This window comes from Mustelus asterias, chromosome 15 (genome assembly GCF_964213995.1).
Source record: "Mustelus asterias chromosome 15, sMusAst1.hap1.1, whole genome shotgun sequence".
NCBI lineage: Eukaryota > Metazoa > Chordata > Chondrichthyes > Carcharhiniformes > Triakidae > Mustelus > Mustelus asterias.
Genome location: NC_135815.1, coordinates 98865512 through 98885768, shown reverse-complemented (window position 1 = coordinate 98885768; position 20257 = coordinate 98865512). Strand labels below are relative to the sequence as shown.

At 44.0% G+C, this 20257-nt stretch overlaps 1 protein-coding gene across 4 annotated transcripts in view; it reads left to right on the top strand.

The window, feature by feature from the left end:
• Positions 1-20257, top strand: part of kif16ba (kinesin family member 16Ba) — a 154643-nt gene that overhangs the window by 114166 nt on the left and 20220 nt on the right. The window contains exon 26 of one of the 4 annotated variants that reach the window (XM_078230382.1): positions 19997-20034. The exons of the other annotated variants lie outside the window; for them this stretch is intronic. Coding sequence (XP_078086508.1) covers positions 19997-20023 — 27 coding nt within the window. The 3' untranslated portion in view covers positions 20024-20034. Of the gene's footprint in view, positions 1-19996; positions 20035-20257 lie in introns of those variants that run through there. 4 annotated transcript variants of the gene reach the window in all.

Below are 20257 nucleotides of genomic sequence, written 5' to 3'. Positions count from 1 at the left end.
CAGGGGGGTTTAAACTAATTTGTCAGGGGAGTGGGAAAGGGAGTTGTAGTCCAGAAGTCAGTGAGGGTGGTGAGGTATTGGGGAAGGTATCAGGGTCAAGGGTGGGTACTGGTAGACAGGAAGGTGGGTTGAAGTGTGTCTACTTCAATGCAAGGAGCATCCAGAACAAGGTAGATGAACTTGGGGCGTGGATTGGTACTTGGGACTACGATGTTGTGGCCATTACGGAGACGTGGGTAGAACAAGGACAGGAATGGTTGTTGGACGTTCCGGGGTATAGATGTTTCACTAAGTGTAGGGAAGCTGGTAAAAGAGGTGGAGGAGTGGCATTGTTAATCAAGGATAGTTTAACGGCTGCGGAAAGGCACTTCGTGGGGGATCTGCACACTGAGGTAATATGGGCTGAAGTTAGAAATAGGAAAGGAGCGGTCACGTTGCTAGGAGTTTACTATAGGCCCCCAAATAGTAATAGAGATGTGGAGGAAGAAATTGCTAAGCAGATTATGGATATGTGTGGGGGTCACAGGGTAGTTGTCATGGGGGACTTTAACTTTCCAAATATTGATTGGAACCTTTGTAGGTCAAATAGTTTGGATGGGGCAGTTTTTGTGCAGTGTGTGCGGGAGGGTTTCCTGACACAATATGTGGATGGGCCGACTAGAGGTGAGGCCACATTGGATTTGGTACTGGGAAATGAACCGGGCCAAGTGTTAGATTTGGTTGTGGGAGAGCAATTTGGAGATAGTGACCACAATTCGGTGTCTTTTGTTATTGCAATGGAGAGGGATAGGGCCGTACGGCAGGGCAAGGTTTACAATTGGGGGAGGGGTAATTATGATGCGATTAGGCAAGAATTAGGGGGCATAAGTTGGGAACAGAAACTGTCAGAGAAAGGAACTAATGAAAAGTGGAACTTTTTCAAGGAACAAATACTGGATGTCCTTGATAGGTATGTTCCTGTCAGGCAGGGAGGAAATGGCCGAGTGAGGGAACCATGGTTCACAAAAGAGGTGGAATGTCTTGTGAAAAGGAAGAGGGAAGCTTATGTAGGGATGAGGAAACAAGGTTCAGATGGCTCGATTGAGGGTTACAAGTTAGCAAGGAATGAGCTGAAAAAGGGGCTTAGGAGAGCTAGGAGGGGACATGAGAAGTCCTTGGCGGGTCGGATCAAGGAAAACCCCAAGGCTTTTTACTCTTATGTGAGGAATAAAAGAATGACCAGGGTGAGGTTAGGGCCGGTCAAGGACAGTAGTGGGAACTTGTGTATGGAGTCAGTAGAGATAGGCGAGGTGATGAATGAATACTTTTCTTCAGTGTTCACCAAGGAGAGGGGCCATGTTTTTGAGGAAGAGAAGGTGTTACAGGCTAATAGGCTGGAGGAAATAGATGTTCGGAGGGAGGATGTCTTGGCAGTTTTGAATAAACTGAAGGTCGATAAGTCCCCTGGGCCTGATGAAATGTATCCTAGGATTCTGTGGGAGGCAAGGGATGAGATTGCAGAGCCTTTGGCGTTGATCTTTGGGTCCTCGCTGTCCACGGGGATGGTGCCAGAGGACTGGAGAATGGCGAATGTTGTTCCTCTGTTTAAGAAAGGGAATAGAAATGACCCTGGTAATTATAGACCGGTTAGTCTTACTTCGGTGGTTGGTAAATTGATGGAAAGGGTCCTTAGGGATGGGATTTACGACCATTTGGAAAGATGCGGATTAATCCGAGATAGTCAGCACGGATTCGTGAAGGGCAAGTCGTGCCTCACAAATTTGATAGAATTTTTTGAGGAGGTAACTAAGTGTGTTGATGAAGGTAGGGCAGTTGATGTCATATACATGGATTTTAGTAAGGCGTTTGATAAGGTCCCCCATGGTCGGCTTATGATGAAAGTGAGGAGGTGTGGGATAGAGGGAAAGTTGGCTGATTGGATAGGTAACTGGCTGTCTGACCGAAGACAGAGGGTGGTGGTCGATGGAAAATTTTCGGATTGGAGGCAGGTTGCTAGCGGTGTGCCGCAGGGATCAGTGCTTGGTCCTCTGCTCTTTGTGATTTTTATTAATGACTTAGAGGAGGGGGCTGAAGGGTGGATCAGTAAATTTGCTGATGACACCAAGATTGGTGGAGTAGTGGATGAGGTGGAGGGCTGTTGTAGGCTGCAAAGATTCATAGATAGGATGCAAAGCTGGGCTGAAAAATGGCAAATGGAGTTTAACCCTGATAAATGTGAGGTGATTCATTTTGGTAGGACAAATTTAAATGTGGATTACAGGGTCAAAGGTAGGGTTCTGAAGACTGTGGAGGAACAGAGAGATCTTGGGGTCCATATCCACAGATCTCTAAAGGTTGCCACTCAAGTGGATAGAGCTGTGAAGAAGGCCTATAGTGTGTTAGCTTTTATTAACAGGGGGTTGGAGTTTAAGAGCCGTGGGGTTATGCTGCAACTGTACAGGACCTTGGTGAGACCACATTTGGAATATTGTGTGCAGTTCTGGTCACCTCACTATAAGAAGGATGTGGAAGCGCTGGAAAGAGTGCAGAGGAGATTTACCAGGATGCTGCCTGGTTTGGAGGGTAGGTTATATGAGGAAAGGTTGAGGGAGCTAGGGCTGTTCTCTCTGGAGCGGAGGAGGCTGAGGGGAGACTTAATAGAGGTGTATAAAATGATGAAGGGGATAGATAGAGTGAACGTTCAAAGACTATTTCCTCGGGTGGATGGAGCTATTACAAGGGGGCATAACTATAGGGTTCGTGGTGGGAGATACAGGACGGATATCAGAGGTAGGTTCTTTACGCAGAGAGTGGTTGGGGTGTGGAATGGACTGCCTGCAGTGATAGTGGAGTCAGACACTTTAGAAACATTTAAGCGGTTATTGGATAGGCACATGGAGCACACCAGGATGATAGGGAGTGGGATAGCTTGATCTTGGTTTCAGATAAAGCTCGGCACAACATCGTGGGCCGAAGGGCCTGTTCTGTGCTGTACTGTTCTATGTTCTATGTTCTATGTTATCATCCATATGTTTATCCAATAACCATTTGAATGCTCTTAATGTTGACAAGTCCACTACGGCTGCAGGCAGGGCATTCCACGCCCTTACTACTCTCTGAGTAAAGAACCTACCTCTAACATCTGTCCTATATCTCTCACCCCTCAATTTAAAGCTATGTCCCCTCGTGCTAGCCATCACCATCCGAGGAAAAAGGCTCTCACTATCCACTTTATCTAATCCTCTGATCATCTTGTATGCCTCTATTAAGTCACCTCTTAACCTTCTTCTCTCTAACGAAAACAACCTCAAGCTCCTCAGCCTTTCCTCATACGATTTTCCCACCATACTAGGCAACATACTGGTAAATCTCCTCTGCACCCTTTCCAACACTTCCACATCTTTCCTATAATACGGCGAGCAGAACTGTACGCAATACTCCAAATGCGGCCGCACCAGAGTTTTGTACAGTTGCAGCATGACCTCCTGGCTCCGAAACTCAATCCCTCTACCAATAAAAGCTAACACACCGTACACCTTCTTAACACGGCACGGTAACACAGTGGTTAGCACTGCTGCTTCACAGCTCCAGGGACCTGGGTTCGATTCCCGGCTTGGGTCACTGTCTGTGTGGAGTTTGCACATTCTCCTCGTGTCTGCGTGGGTTTCCTCGGGGTGCTCCGGTTTCCTCCCACAGTCCAAAGATGTGCGGGTTAGGTTGATTGGCCATGCTAAAATTGCCCCTTCGTGTCCTGAGATGCGTAGGTTAGAGGGATTAGCGGGTAAAATATGTAGGGATAAGAGGGTAGGGCCTGGGTGGGTTTGTGGTCGGTGCAGACTCGATGGGCCGAATGGCCTCTTTCTGTACTGCAGGGTTTCTATGATTTCTATGATTTCTATAACCCTATCAACCTGGGTGCCAACTTTCAGGGATCTATGCACATGGACACCCAGATCCCTCTGTTCATCCACACTACCAAGTATCTTGCCATTAGCCCAGTACTCTGTATTCCTGTTACTCCTTCCAAAGTGAATCCCCTCACACTTTTCCGCATTAAACTCCATTTGCCACCTCTCAGGCCAGCTCTGCAGCTTATCTATGTCCCTCTGTAACCTGCCACTTCTCTCCGCACTGTCTACAACTCCACCGACTTTAGTGTCATCCGCAAATTTACTAATCCATCCTTCCACGCCCTCATCCAGGTCATTAATAAAAATGACAAACAGCAGTGGCCCCAAAACAGATCCTTGCGGTACACCACTAGTAACTGAACTCCAGGATGAATATTTCCCATCAACCACCACCCTCTTCTTACAGCTAGCTAATTCCTGATCCAAACCACTAAATCACCCTCAATCCCATGTGTCCGTATTTTCTGCAAAAGCTTACCATGGGGAACCTTATCAAACGCTTTGCTGAAATCCATATACACCACATCAACCGCTTTACCCTCATCCACCTCTTTGGTCACCTTCTCAAAGAACTCAATAAGGTTTGTGAGGCACGACTTACCCTTCACAAAACCGTGCTGACTATCCCTAATCAAATTATTCCTTTCTAGGTGATTATAAATCCTATCTCTTATAATCCTTTCCAATACTTTGCCCACAACAGAAGTAAGGCTCACCGTTCTATAATTACCAGGGTTGTCCCTACTCCCCTTCTTGAACAAGGGGACAACATTTGCTATCCTCCAGTCTTCTGGCACTGTTCCTGTAGACAATGACGACACAGGCATTATTAAACCAGATGGTTCAATTGCTGATGGTTTCATGGTCACCCTTACTGAGACTAGCTTTATATTCCAGTTGAAATTCAAATGGGATTGAACCCAAATGCCCAGAGCATTAGCTTGGGTCTCTAGATTATTAGTCCAGCGACTACCATCCTCCCTACTTATGACACATCTATAAAATGATTCACCTAAATCATATCATCTCTAATTTGGAAATGTGAGGCAGGAAGAGAATGGATCCCTTCCAATGTTATACATGTCAAAAATGGTGTATACTAAAGGTGCAGATTTACAGGGCCATAGACTCCAGTCCATATTTATGTATATATACATTAATGATGGATGCATAAACGGAAAATGCTGGAAAATCTCAGCAAACCTAACAGCTCTGTGGGGAGAGAATAGAGCCAATGTTTTGAGTCAAGATGACCCTTTGTCAGAGCATGGATGCATGTTAGGTTAATCCCGTATATTTGCATAATGTTTTGTTCCTTGGTTCCGTAATATACAGCTGGTTGACTGTAACTGCATGAATGAATATGGAATAAAAGCAAAATGCTGTGGCTACTGGAGATCTGGAATATCACTTCAGTTCCAAAGAAGAGCCATATTAGATTCAAAACATTGGCTCTGTTTCTCGCTCTGCAGTTGTCTGGTCTGCGCCGGACCTGTTGAGATTTTCCAGCACTTTCTATTTTTATTATTAATGAATATGGACTTGGGATGCATTTAAATGTTGAAATAGGTGGGGCTGTTGTTAATGGTTAAGGCAAGGATAGATAAATTTTTGAACAGTGAAGGAATTAAGGGTTATGGTGAGCGGGCGGGTAAGTGGAGCTGAGTCCACGAAAAGGTCAGCCAAGATCTTATTGAATGGCGGAGCAGGCTCGAGGGGCCAGATGGCCTGCTCCTAGTTCTTATATTCTTATGTGAGTGATAGGGGAGGCAGTGGCGTAATCCAGTGACTCCGGGTAATTCTCTGCAGAGCCGGTTTCAAATTTGACCATGGCAGATGGTGAAATTTGAATGCAATAAAAATAACTCTGCAATTAAAATCATGAAATCATTCTCGATTGTTGTAAAAATCCATCTGGGGAGGAATACTGCCATCCTTTTCTGGTCTGGTCTACATGTGACACCAGGCCCAATGTGGTTGACTCTTAAATGCCCTTGGGGATGAGCAATAAATTCTGGCCCAGCCAGCAACACTCACACGCCATGAACATGTTTAAACCAAAAGGTATGGTGGCAACTTGATGCAAGTTATTTGGCTTTTAATTTGAATGGTGTAGTTTAATAGCAACCGTTCAGCAGACAGGCTGCACTTGGCTGTGATGTGCACAAGTGTACCATGAATTTGTGTAAGGTGACAGGGTTATTTTGGGCTAAAGGCATGTGAGTGATGGAACAGTTCCAGATGCAGGTTGGTGGCCCTCCATACCCTTCTGCCTAATGGCCGTTGCTGGATGCATCGAATGCACTCCAAGGTTGAGAAGGACAGGTAATTGTAAGTGCCATCCATGTTGAGTTCACAATGCATTAATGGAAGTTAATGATGGGTTCTTCAACACTGGCTCACCTGGTGAGGTCATTCAGCATCTTCTGGCACTTCCTCCGGGGGCGCTGTAAGTGTTAGAAATGCGAACAATGCTCACTGTTTGCCGCATTGTCTGTCCTTTTACAGCCATCAGAGAAAGGGAAGAATTTATTCCAGCAGTATGTGAGCTAAGATGAACAATGATCTCCTATAGGAAAGCGCAGGTTTTAAATAAGCTGCAGGCTTTCATTTATTCTTTGTGGTTACTGCTGTTATTTCAAAAATTGCAAAATTCAGTTTCTTGTAAACCTAACTGAAACTGAGTAATTTAGTTTTTTTAATGTAAATTTTACTCCATTCTTAAAATTACAAAGAGAGTGTGCAGAGTGGACGGGACAAGCCCTTCATCCGTCACCTTGCTCGCTTCAAAAAACAATTCAAATTCAAATTGAATCTAATTCATGGTTCCCTCAAGAAAGAAATACAAGATCAAGGCTGATAAGCAAAGGCTGATCTTGGGCTCGATCTGACACTTGGGGCAGAATTTTATGGCCTCGCTCATCCCAAAACCGTATATCCCATCAACGGACCTTCCCATGCTCCAGCCCTTGCCCGCTCCAATTCCCAGGGCAAGCGGGCCAGTAAAATTGATCTTAGTCAAAATTTGCTATATAATGTGACTGTTTGCTGTGAGGATTTTTGTCGTTATTGATATTTACATATTAGCCTTCTCGGTGAAGGTTGCGACTATGATTACAATTGCTAATCTTGCATCTCAGGATTTTTTCAGTGATTTGCCTTCCAGCTAGTGTAACAAGTTTATATTTTAAACCTGTTGTCCCTCTTAAGTGTGTGTGGTTACTGCTAAATTCGCTGTCATTCATTCCTGCTTTGCATTAGCTTCTCAATTCAAAATGCAGTGTGACAGACCTTGCTGTTTTCAGTCTGCGCTTGAAATGCAGTGTGACCGTTGTTTTAAGACAGTAGATACATAATTCATAGTTGGGAGTGAATTGTAGCAAACAAAACACAGCCATGTTAATTAAATGTTTCTACTTCCAAAGGGAGCCCTTTTATGATACAAGATTTACCTTCACCAAAGTCATCGGGTGGCACAGTGGTTAGCACTGCTGTCTGACAATGTCAGGGACCCGAGTTCGATTCCCAGCTTGTGTCACTGGGTGTATGGAGTTTGCACGTTCTCCCCGTGTCTGTGTGGGTTTCCTCTGGGTGCTCCAGTTTCCTCCCACAGGCCAAAGATATGCAGGTTAGGTTGATTGGCCGTGCTAAATTGACCCTAGTGTTGGGGGATTAGCAGGGTAGGTAATTTTGCAGGGTTACGGAGATAGGGTGGGACTGTTGTCGGTGCAGGCTCGATGGGCCGAATGGCCTCCTTCTGTACTATAGGGATTCTATGAATATTACTGCAAATATGCAATTTTCATTTTATATACAGTGATTCCTCGGTTAACATTGTTTCATTTAAAGTGGCACTTTAAAAAATGCAATGGTTAAGTGAATCAGATTTTCCCATTGCAACCACTGTAAAAGTTTAAATTGGGTTCTGTGGAATCAGGGGGAGCGGTGGGGGAAGGACCATTTAAACATAAGTTTAAATACTATACATTGCTAAATTGTGATATTTGTCAGCAAAATCATTCATAAAATTTTAGAAATATGCTAACTCCTTCGACAGTACTTGCCTCCCGCTTGCCGCCTCTCCTGCTTCCTGACTCACTGGCTCGCTGCCCAGCATGCTTCCTGACCCTCTGGCCAGCCATACCTCCTGTTTGCCCAACCTACCAGTCACCCCTGATCTCCCCGCTGGCTGATCCTTCCACTCTCCACGTACTTCACTTGCCTCTTCCGAGCGAGTGCTTGGATGAAAGGCTGGAAGCAACCTATGGGGAGAGAGCCACTTTGAGTTGCAGGGTTACGGAGGGTCAGCGGTAAACAGGAGGCTCAGCGAGTGGGAGAGGCCCGACCAAATGCCGCCAATCTGGCCACCCCACATCACACCCAGCATGAATCGATGTTAATGTGAATCCATGGGCAAATACTAGGACATGGAGGCATTAGAGAGAGTGCAGAGAAGGTTTACCAGGATGTTGCCTGGTATGGAGGGTCTTAGCTATGAGGAGAGATTGGGTAAACTGGGGTTGTTCTCCCTGGAAAGACGGAGAATGAGGGGAGATCTAATAGAGGTGTACAAGATTATGAAGGGTATAGATAGGGTGAACAGTGGGAAGCTTTTTCCCAGGTTGGAGGTGACGATCACGAGGGGTCACGGGCTCAAGATGAGAGGGGCGAAGTATAACTCAGATATCAGAGGGATGTTTTTTACACAGAGGGTGGTGGGGGCCTGGAATGCGCTACCAAGTAGGGTGGTGGAGGCAGGCACGCTGACATCGTTTAAGACTTACCTGGATAGTCACATGAGCAGCCTGGGAATGGAGGAATACAAACGATTGGTCTAGTTGGACCAAGGAGCGGCACAGGCTTGGAGGGCCGAAGGGCCTGTTTCCTGTGCTGTACTGTTCTTTGTTCTTTGTTCGTTACTAGCCCCATTAAAGCAACATGATGTTGAGTCAAAATGACTTGAAACAAGGACCTACCAGCAATGCTATCAGCAATCCATCCTACAATGGATGGGAGGTTGAAAACCAGTCTCCCATCCATTGACTCTGTCTACACTTCCCGCTGCCTCCGAAAAGCAGCCAGCATTTAATAAGGACCCTACGCACCCTGGGCATTCTCTCTTCCACCTTTTTCCGTCAGGAAAAAGATACAAAAATCGGAGGTCACGTACCAACTGACTCAAGAACAGCTTCTTCCCTGCTGCCATCAGACTTTTGAATGGACCTACCTCGCATGAAGTTGATCTTTCTCTACACCCTAGCTATGACTGTAACACTACATTCTACACTCTCTCTTTTCCTTCTCTATGAACGGTATGCTTTGTCTGTGTAGCGCGCAAGAAACAATACTTTTCACTTTGTTACTACATGTGACAATAAATCAAATCAAATACTGTATGCTCCTTTTCTTCAACTGCGATTCATACTCAGATCATCGTTGTATGGAGCACTGGAACCTCAGTTCATTGTCATGCGATGAAAATGCATGTGCATTGATTTTGTGTGCAGATGCCAAGGTTCAGTTTATTGTAATAGTTTTTTAGTCCATGCTGACTTTGGAGTTCATGTCTGGATATTCCTCGAGCTGCTCTTGTTCTGTCAATGTAACTTTGCACTTGCAGTGACAGACAGACAGCCGCATTCAAAGCAATTTCATATTATCATTTAGTATCTTTGCCAAATTTGTAATAGCTCCCCATTTTATTCATGCTGTTTGACTGTTAATTCGATAAGCTTAGTACATATGTTATAATCGCAGGAAATAAGGAAAGAAGAATTTGGATTTGTACAAGGCATAAGGGAAAATAGAGAGGGGATAAAAAGGGCAGATTCACATTAACGTCATGTTTGAACAGCCATCAAATCAAATTAATTTCACTTCAGAAAAATTCAGTCAAAAATAACTAAAACGTTAATGGGTTTCTGAAGTATCAGGCCACGTTTTACTTTTCTGTCCAAACCTGTAAAATTCTAATTACGGCTTTCAACTATGTCACCATTTTGACGGCTACATCAACTCAACTCATCACCACTTAGCATCGCGGTTGAGAGTAACCTCTAGCTCTCCAAACGTGATTTGGTTGTGAAGGAGTTTTATCACAGTTTATGACTAATGATCGTTCTTTGGAATGAAAGCTAGCGTTAGCACCAAATGGTCCCAGGTCAGGTACGGCAGTATATTTTATTTATTTGTTCATGGGATGTGGGCGTCACTGGCTGGCCAGCATTTATTATCCCTCCCTAATTACCCTTGGACTGAGTGGCTTGCTGGGCCATTTCGGAGGGCAGTTGAGAGTCAACCACATTGCTGTGGCTCTGGAGTCACAGGTAGGCCAGACAAGGTAAGGTCGGCAGATTTCCTTCCTTGAAGGACATTAGTGAACCGGATGGTTTTTTTGCGACAATGGTTTCGTGGCCATCAGTAGATTCTTAATTCCAAATACTTTTTATTGAATTCAAATTCCACCACCTGCCGTGGCGGGATTCGAACCCGGGTCCCCAGAACATTAGCTGAGTTTCTGGATTAATAGTCTAGCAATAATACCACTAGGCCATCGCCTCCCCTTTTTCAGTTCAGAGCTCCTTCGATTCTCTCTCGACAATATACTCAAACCCCAATGAGGAGGCATCTCACTTGTTTCAGTGACATTTTGCATTTGGTACAGTCGCCACCCTGTGACCATTGGAGTGATGTAACTGAAGAAAAATTCATTCCAAGATTAAAGAAAACAACCAGTTTTGGGTGGTTTTCATTGTTCAGTAACAACCCGCACATGCCCCATTCAACATCTGAATCATTGAAAAATTGTCAATTTGATGTTTTAGGTTTTTCGTTATGTATGCAAGGAGAGCTTGCAGGCGATGGCCTAGTGGTATTACCGCTATGACTGGATAGCGTGCAAGAAACAATACTTTTCACTGTATAATAATACGTGACAAATCAAATAATTTTCCAAAATATGTGCTGTTTTGGATGCGAGGTAAAAAAATAAAATAAAACCTTTGTTTTCATAGTATTGGACCATATTTGAGACCTTAAAGACCCATTAAATATAGGTTGTTGATATACATTTAATACAGTTTCTAACATCCTACTGAGGTTCAACATAATGATGCACTGTTTTCTCACCAGAGACTTCAACAGCTTACTCCTTCCAAGTTAATTCCCCAGCGTCTCATTTACTTGTGAGATTTGGTGATGGCTTTACAACCACAATCCCCACAGCTCCATATTGTTAGCGATGTGGAACCATTGTCTCTGCCTTTTACATTTAAATTGATCCTGTATTCATGTTGACATTTCTCGGATGGCAAGTGTGATCTGTATGGGTGCTTTGTGATTCACATGGAGAGCGCCAATTAATTTACTGAGTTGAGTTCATTACTACTGGGCAATAAACGCTAGCCAGCCAGCTACTCCCATGTCCCACGAATGAATATAAAAAAGGTTAATGTGAATGAATTGGCGTGGTTTTATAATGTTAAGAGTATGCCCTATATAGGATCTAACTTTGCAAGATGAGCAAAATTTGTGCTACGAATGGCTGAGCACTTTAGAATGACTGGGCTTATTTTAATTATTAGTAAAAGTTCCCTGTTGGGAGGGGTGGGGGGGTGGCACAGTGGTTGGCACTGCTGCCTCAGACGCCAGGGGCCTGAGTTCGATTCCCGGCTTGGGTCACTGTCTTTGTGGGGTCTGCACGTTATCCCCGTGTCTGCGTGGGTTTCCTCCGGGTGCTCTGGTTTCCTCCCACAGTCCAAAAGACGTGCTGGTTAGGGTGCGTTGGCCATGCTAAATTCTCCCTCAGTGTACCCGAACAGGCACCGGAGTGTGGCGACTGGGGATTTTCCCAGTAACTTCATTGTAGTGTTAATGTAACTTGTGACACTAATAAACTTGAAACTGTGTGGATTTGGCTTTGAAATGACAGCTACTTTTATTGGGGGTTGATCAAATTCTGATCATCTCAAAGTTAAAAGGATGTGCAAAATTAATGATAAAGCCTGACAATAGGGGACAAATATTATTTCAGCTTTTATAAGTGAGAAGGAGACAAGAAAAGTGGTTTGACAAGATGCAAATCCAAAATTGGCTATTTAACTAAATCTGTGGGCAATGAACAATGTGCCACAGATCCCAACCCTCTGTTTGATGTTAGAGGCAGTAGATAAACTTCTTTCTGAACTGAGTAGGAGGGCAGCTTCTCTACCAGAAAGCACTACATCATGTCTGGCAGAAGGGAAAAACAGGATGAATACAAAAGCAAAACCCTGCAGATGCTCAGAATCTGAAATTGAAAACAAATAGTGCTGGAAAGACTCAGCAGATCTGGCAGCATCTGTGGAGAGAGAAACAAGAGTTAAAGTTTCGAGTCAGTGATGATGAAGCTTCATCAGAACGAGGGATCATCACCAACCTGAAACGTTAACTCCGTTTCTCTCTCCGCAGATGCTGCCAGACCTGCTGAGTATTTCCAGTGTTTCCTGGTCACATGGGATGAATGCTGTTTGCTTTGTGTGCAGCACCTGGGACGAAATGGAGAGGACGTTGGCATACTGTAAGAATCCCGGCAAGGTCATTCTGCAAGACGTCTTTTAACCTGTTGCATGTGCTTGCGTGGTGTATGTTCGGATCTGCCCCAACCTTGTAACTGCATCTTGTGTATACCCACACTTCAGCAAGACTCACATTGCAGATAAAACTTAGAATAGAAGTCCTTTCCATCCTCGATCTTGCAAAGGACTCTTCGCATTAAGCTGCTAACACAACCATGGAGGCTACCTGGCATGCAGGGCAGCCATCATTTATCCGGTTTACTTTGGGAAGTTCAGCGCTTTGGTGACATTGGACACTTGTGCACCATGCTATGTAGGGGGAAAGGAGGTAGGATGGGTGAAGGGAAGCTGTTGGCTGAAGGGTTGATAACCAGAGAGCACGGATTTAATTGACTGAAGAAAGTGGTACTTTGATTTCGAAGGTGGTCATTTGATAAAGGCAGCGCAGGCATGCTGATTCTGTGACATTGTAGACCATGTATCAGGTGCCTGTTTATTCTGTGAGCAGCACATTAGTGGATGTTACACTGGGAACCACATGCATAGTAGCTAAGGGAAGCACTGTCCCTGTGCTGCAGTTTGCCTGCAGGGTGTGGTTGCCGCAGATGACACCCAGCTGATTCACAGGAAATGAGACATTTGCCCTTGGTCCTCGACAGGTAAGTGTGTGACAAAAGTTAAAGGTTATTTATTAGTGTCACAGTAGGCTTACATTAACACTGCAATTAAGTTACTGTGAAATTCCCCGAGTCACCACATTCCAAAGCCTGTTCGGGTCAATGCACCTAATCAGCACGTCTTTCAGTCTGTGGGAGGAAACCGGAGCATCCAGAGGAAACCCATACAGACACGGGGAGAACATGTGGAACTTCACATAGACAGTGACCAAGTCGGGAATTGAACCCGGGTCCGTGGCACTGTGAGGCAGCAGTGCTAACCACAGTGCCACCGTACCGCCCTGACAGTCTGCACATGTGACTTTTGAGTCTCCTGATCGCCAACATTCAGTTTTCATCCTGCATTTCCGAACCTGTGAGCTAACAGCATTTCAAGCACTTTAAAAACAAACATTCGCAGGAGTTTTAAATCTCCCAATATTTTTGAACTAAATGAGAAATCAATTATCAAAATTAAGGGGGAAATAGGAACATTAATATTGCGCACAAAATAAACCACTTGTGCTGGTTTCTTTTTAAAGAGCATTTTTAAGAACTCCGGCATCTAAAAAGCTTCTTTCACTTCCATTCCGTATAGGGAAGGACGAGCAAAGCTGGCATACATAACACATTGAGTCAGTACTTTTAATTTTTCTAGACTGCAACATGAGAACTTACTGAGGCTAGCAATGACTTGCCTGTAAATCCTAATCACTGCAGGCATTTCACCAAACATTATATATGCTTCTTAATTGTTCCTGGGACACACCTTGGGACATTTCACTACACTGCTTGTATAAATGCAAGTTGGCATGACATGCAGAACATGTATGAGATTTCCTCAATCTAACATGGCAACCTCTCTGTACCGCAATGGCAATACAGGAACAGGAGAGCCCAGTGTCTCCGTCATTTTGACTATAATTGTTGTCTCCACTTGAAATAAGTTTTATTTTTGCTGGCCCAATGCAGTTCTCACAATCGGTCTCTTACGGCATGAAGCTATTGTGGCATTTGTAGGCAGGGGACACAGCATGGTTGATGCAGGAAGTGAAAACATTGCCAGTCAGGTGTAACCAAAAGAGAAAACGCTGGAAAATCTCAGCAGGTCTGGCAGCATCTGTAAGGAGAGAAAATAGCTGACGTTTCGAGTCCAGGTGACCCTTTGACAAAGCTAAAAGGCATAGAAAGTGGGAGATATTTATACTGCAGGGGGAGGGAATGAAAGATGAGTCATAGCCACAAAAACCAGGGGAAAGGCTGCTAATGGCAGTCCATAGAGAGAATAGAAGGTGTGAATGGCCAAAAGGCAGAGAAGCTGAAATCAGAGGGTAAACTGTGACAGATGAAGATGTGGGGGGAGATGGGTGGGAGAGAGGTAAAATTGAGAAAAGGTAAGGAAAGGGGGATAAAATAGAGGAAAAGAGTGGGGGGAAAGAAAAATAAAGAGACAATAAAGAAATAAAAAGTAGAGAACAGTCAAAGATAAAATAGAATGAATAAATCATTTTAGCCAGTCGCTATTCTGAGGTGAGAGTGGCGCACATTTTGGATACAGAATAGAAGCCTTACGCTGATTTTTGGTTGTACACTCTGAAATGGGAATGCTTGATCTTGACGCAGCCTGACAATGCAAATAATTCATTCCCCTAGCGCTAATGAACAAAAAATAAATAGGAATTTCAGACAAAGGAGAGTCCAATCACACCCTAATACAAGTAAATGCAAATGAGGAAACAACTTGTCTTTCCACACTTGACCACAATTAATGTAATGAAAATCAATCGATATATATTGGCTCAGAATTCACAGCCAAAATATGAGGGTGAATTTAATAGTGCTCACCATTTTTAATGTGTAAATTATGAAACAACATGTGGTGAGGATAAGATATTTGATTTGATTTATTATTGCCACATGTATTAGTATACAGTGAAAAGTATTGTTTCTTGCGCATTATACAAAGCATACCATTCATCGAGAAGGAAACGAGAGTGCAGAATGTAGTGTTACAGTCATAGCTAGGGTGTAGAGAAAGATCAACTTAATGAGATTGTTAGAAAGTTTAAAAGAGTTAGAATAAAGTTTTAGAAGCATAGAATTAGAAGGGGTGCTGGGCACAGCTTGCAAGAAGTTGCCTCGCTCCGGCTTGAGTCACCACAAGTTACGAGATCGTTTGCGCTGCTCTATGCAAATAGCAATTCGTCCTTTCACCTCTCTGTGGGTTTTGTGAAGTTGCTGCGTTTGAAGAGAAGACCGTTATATTTATGCAGCACCTTTCATGACCTCGGGCAATCACCAGGCGCTTTGTGGAGTACATTGGAGCAGTAATTGCCAATTAAACAGAGCAGAAAGAAGCAAAAAGACAAGAAAGAAGTATCAAAGATGAGAACTAACAGTGGAATAGAGAAGACCAAAGAATCAGCAACAGGATGATGTATAGAGATTGGCGCATCTATACCCTTTGATTTAATGTGTGTGCTGCCACAGATGTTTGACTGGAATATTAAAAGGAGCAACCTGGTGTTGCTAAATACAACACGAGGTGCCTCTGAGATTTGGGGTCCTGTTATAACTAAGTGACAAGTAGATTAGATTCTCAAACAGGGATGAGGAACTCGGTTCTGAAGGTAGATTGGAGAAGCATTCTTTATTTTCTTTGGAGAAGACAGATAAGGCAAAGGAGAATCCAAAACGCTTCTACAAATACATAAAGGGCCAAAGAGTAACTAAGGAAAGAGTAGGGCCTTTTAAGGATCAACAAGGTCATCTATGTGTGGATCCACAAAGGATGAGTAAGATCTGAACTGAATATTTCTCATCAGTATTTACTGTTGAGAAAGGAATGGATGTTAGAGAACTTGGGGAAATAAATAGTGATGTCTTGAGTGTACATATTAAAGAGAAGGAGGTGCTGGAAGTGCATCAAGATAGATAAATGCCTGGGACCTGATGAAGTATGTCCCACAACATTGTGGGAGGCTAGGGAGGAAATTGTGGATCCCCTAACAGAGATATTTGAATCATTGACAGCTACAGGTGAGGTGCCTGAAGATTGGAGGGCAGCAAATATTGTGCCTTTATTTAAGAAGGGCTGCAAGGAAAAGCCTGGGAACTAAAGGCCGGTGAGCCTACCATCTGTAGTGGGTAAGTTGTTAGAAGGTATTCTGAGAGACAGGATCTACAGGCATTTAGAGAGGCAAGGGCTGACGAGGGACAGTGAGCATAGCTTTGTGAGTGGAAAATCATGTCCCTCGAATTTGATTGATTGAGTTTGAATGGGTAACCAAGAAGATAGATGAGGGCAGTGCAGTCGATGTTATCTTCATGGACTTTAGCAAGGTCTTTGACAATGTACTGCATGGTAGGTTGTTGCATGAGATTAATTGGATTAAAAATTGGCTTCTTGTCAGAAGGTGGCTGTAGAGGGTTGTTTTTCAAACTGGAGGCCTGTGACCAGCGGTGTGCCTCAGGGATCAGTGCTGGGTCCACTGCTATTTGTCATTTATATTAATGATTTGGATAAGAATTTAGGAAACATGGTTAATAAGTTTGCAGATGACACCAAGATTGGTGGCATAGAGGACCGTGAAGAAGGTTATCTAGGATTGCAATGGGAGCTTAGTCAGTTGGGCCAGTGGGCTGATGAATGGCAGATGGAGTTTAATTTCGATAAATGTGAGGTGATGCCTTTTGGTAGATTGAACCAGGGCAGGACTTACTCAGTTAATGGTAGGACATTGGGGAGAGTTATAGAACAAAGAGACCTGGGAGTACAATTTCATAACTCCTCGAAAGTGGAGTCAAAGGTGGACAGGGTGGTGAAGAAGGCATTCGGCATGTTTGGTTTCATTGATCAGAACATCAAATACAGGAGTGGGACGTCTTGTTGTACAAGACATTGGTATGGCCACACTTGGAATACTGTGTACAGTTCTGGTCACCCTATTATAAAAAGGATATTATTAAACTAGAAAGAGTGCAGAAAAGATTTACTAGGATGCTACCGGGACTTGATGGATTGAGTTATAAGGAGAGGTTGGATAGACTGGGACTTTTTTCCCTGGAGCGTGGGAGGCTTAGGAGTGATCTTAGAGGTCTATAAAATAATGAGGGGCATAGATAAGGTAGATAGTTAAACATCTTCAAGAAGGGGAATAGGGATAGCCCAGGAAATTACCGACCTAACCTCAGTCTAACCTCAGTGGTTGGTAAGCTGATGGAGAAGATCCTGAGGGACAAGATTTATGAGCATTTAGAGAGGTTCAGTATGCTCAAGAATACTCAGCATGGCTTTGTCAAAGGCAGATCGTGCATTACGAGCCTGGTGGAGTTCTTCGAAAATGTGACTAAACACATTGACGAAGGGAAAGCGGTAGATGTGGTTTATATGGATTTTAGCAAGGCGTTCGATAAGGTCCCCCATGCAAGGCTTCTAGAAAAAGTGAGAGGGCATGGGATCCAAGCGGCTGCTGCCCTATGGATCCAGAACTGGCTTGCCCAAAGGAGGCAGAGAGTGGGTATAGATGGATCTTTTTCTAAATGGAGGTCGGTCACCAGTGGTGTGCCCCAGGGATCTGTTCTGGGACCCTTGCTGTTTGTCATTTTCATAAATGACTTGGATGAGGAAGTGGAGGGATGGGTTGGTAAGTTTGCCGACGACACGAAGGTTGGTGGGGTTGTGGATAGTCTGGAGGGATGTCAGAAGTTACAGAGGGACATAGATAGGATGCAAGACTGGGCGGAGAAGTGGCAGATGGACTTCAACCCAGATAAATGCGTAGTGGTCCATTTTGGCAGGTCAAATGGGATGAAGGAGTACAATATAAAGGGAAAGACTCATAGTACAGTAGAGGATCAGAAGGACCTTGGGGTCCGGGTCCATAGGACTCTAAAATCGGCCTCGCAGGTGGAGGAGGTGATTAAGAAGGCGTATGGTGTGCTGGCCTTTATCAATCATGGGATTGAGTTTAGGAGTCCGGGGATAATGATGCAGCTATATAAGACCCTCGTCAGACCCCACTTGGAGTACTGTGCTCAGTTCTGGTCGCCTCATTACAGGAAGGATGTGGAAAAGATTGAAAGGGTGCAGAGGAGATTTGCAAGGCTGTTGCCTGGATTGAGTGGCATGCCTTATGAGGATAGGCTGAGGGAGCTCGGTCTTTTCTCCTTGGAGAGACGTAGGATGAGAGGAGACTTAATAGAGGTATATAAGATGTTGAGAGGCATAGATCGGGTGGACTCTCAGAGGCTTTTTCCCAAGGTGGAAATGGCTGCTACGAGAGGACACAGGTTTAAGGTGCTGGGGGGTAGGTACAGGGGAAATGTTAGGGGGAAGTTTTTCACACAGAGGGAGATGAGCGAGTGGAATCGGCTGCCGTCAGTGGTGGTGGAGGCAAACTCAATAGGGTCTTTTAAGAGACTCCTGGATGAGTACATGGGACTTAATAGGATGGAGGGTTATAGGTAGACCTAAAAGGTAGGGATATGTTCGGCACAACTTGTGGGGCCGAAGGGCCTGTTTTGTGCTATAGTTTTTCTATGTTTCTATCTTTTCCCAAAGGTAGGGGTGTCTAAAACTAGAGGGCATAGGTTTAAGGTGAGAGAGGAGAGATACAAAAGGGTCCAGAGGGGCAATTTTTTCACACACAAGGTGGTGAATGGCTGGAACAAGCTGCCAGTGGCAATAGTAGAGACGAGTACAATTTGGTCTTTTAAAAAGCATTTACACAGTTACATGGGTAAGATGGGTATAGAGGGTTATGGGTCAAACGTGAGCAATTGGGATTAGCTTAGTGATTTAAAAAAAGGAAATGGGCAGCATGGACAAGTTAGGCCAAAGGGCCTGTTTCCATCCTGTAAACCTCTGTGCCTCTAAGAGAAGGCTGAAAGGTGATTTGACAAGAGGTGGGCGGTACGGTGGCATATAGTGGGGTTAGCACTGCTGCCTCACAGCGCCAGGGACGTGGGTTTGATTCCCGGCTTGGGTCACTGTCTGTGTGGAGTTTGCACGTTCTCCCCGTGTCTGTGTGGATTTCCTCCAGGTGCTCTGGTTTCCTCCCACAGTTTGAAGAACGTGCTGGTTAGATACATTGACCCAAGCAGGCGCCGGACTGTGGTGACTAGGGGATTTTCACAGTAACTTCATTGCAGTGTTAATGTAAGCCTTACTTGTGACTAATAAATAAACTTTTAAAAACTTTAAAATCATGAGGAGTCTGCACAGAGTAGATGGGGAAAAACTGTTCCCACTTATGAAAGGATCAGAAACAATAGGCACAGATTTAAAATAATTGACAAAAGAAGCAAAAGCGATATGGAGGAAAAGCTTTCTTTCTCTCTCTCTCTCTCTCTCTCTCACACACACGTGCACACACACACACATATATATACAGTGGGATGATCCAGAATGCGCTGCCTGAGAGAGTGGTGGAGGCAGGTTCAATCGATGCATTCAAAAGGGAATTAAACTGTGATCTGAAAAGGAAAGATATGCAGGGAGAAGGCAGGGCGAGTATCGCTAATTGCTCATTCGGAGAGCTGGTGCAAACCCAATAGGCTGAATGTCCACCTTCTGTGCTGTAACAATTAATTCTTGTTTCCTTCAATGTGGGGATGGAGGCAGAGTAATTTTTATCACAATGCTGAACCATCCACATTTGAAATTGAATTGTGAAAACGATTGTCATTTTGATTTGAGTTTAGGACAATTTACATGGAGGTATTGTCAGTGTTCATGATTGGTTAAGTAGCTCAACACTTTATGTATATTTTATAATGAATTTGAATGTGCACTTCATTGAGTTTGGAGATAGTCTGCCTCTTTTTGTTCTCTATGGTAATTAAGGTCAGGAATCTTTTAGTTTATTTAACAAAGGACTTTGTTCAATTTTAGAGAGCTGTTCTCGCTGGTGTTTATTGAAGAAAGGTAGGAGTTATTTCTGAACCCTATTCAAAGAAAACCATTGATTTTGCTACTGTCTATGTGTTCATACATTGTGTTCTACCCTAGGGCTGATCCTCATTCAAATTGGACAGTGCAACATTCTTCTTCTTTCATTCCAAAGAAGAGCAGATTCCAATTCAAAAGCAGCTTATCTTTTCCTGCAGTGGCAGCTAGATGAACCAATATGCCAAGAATTCCTCGAGAGACTGA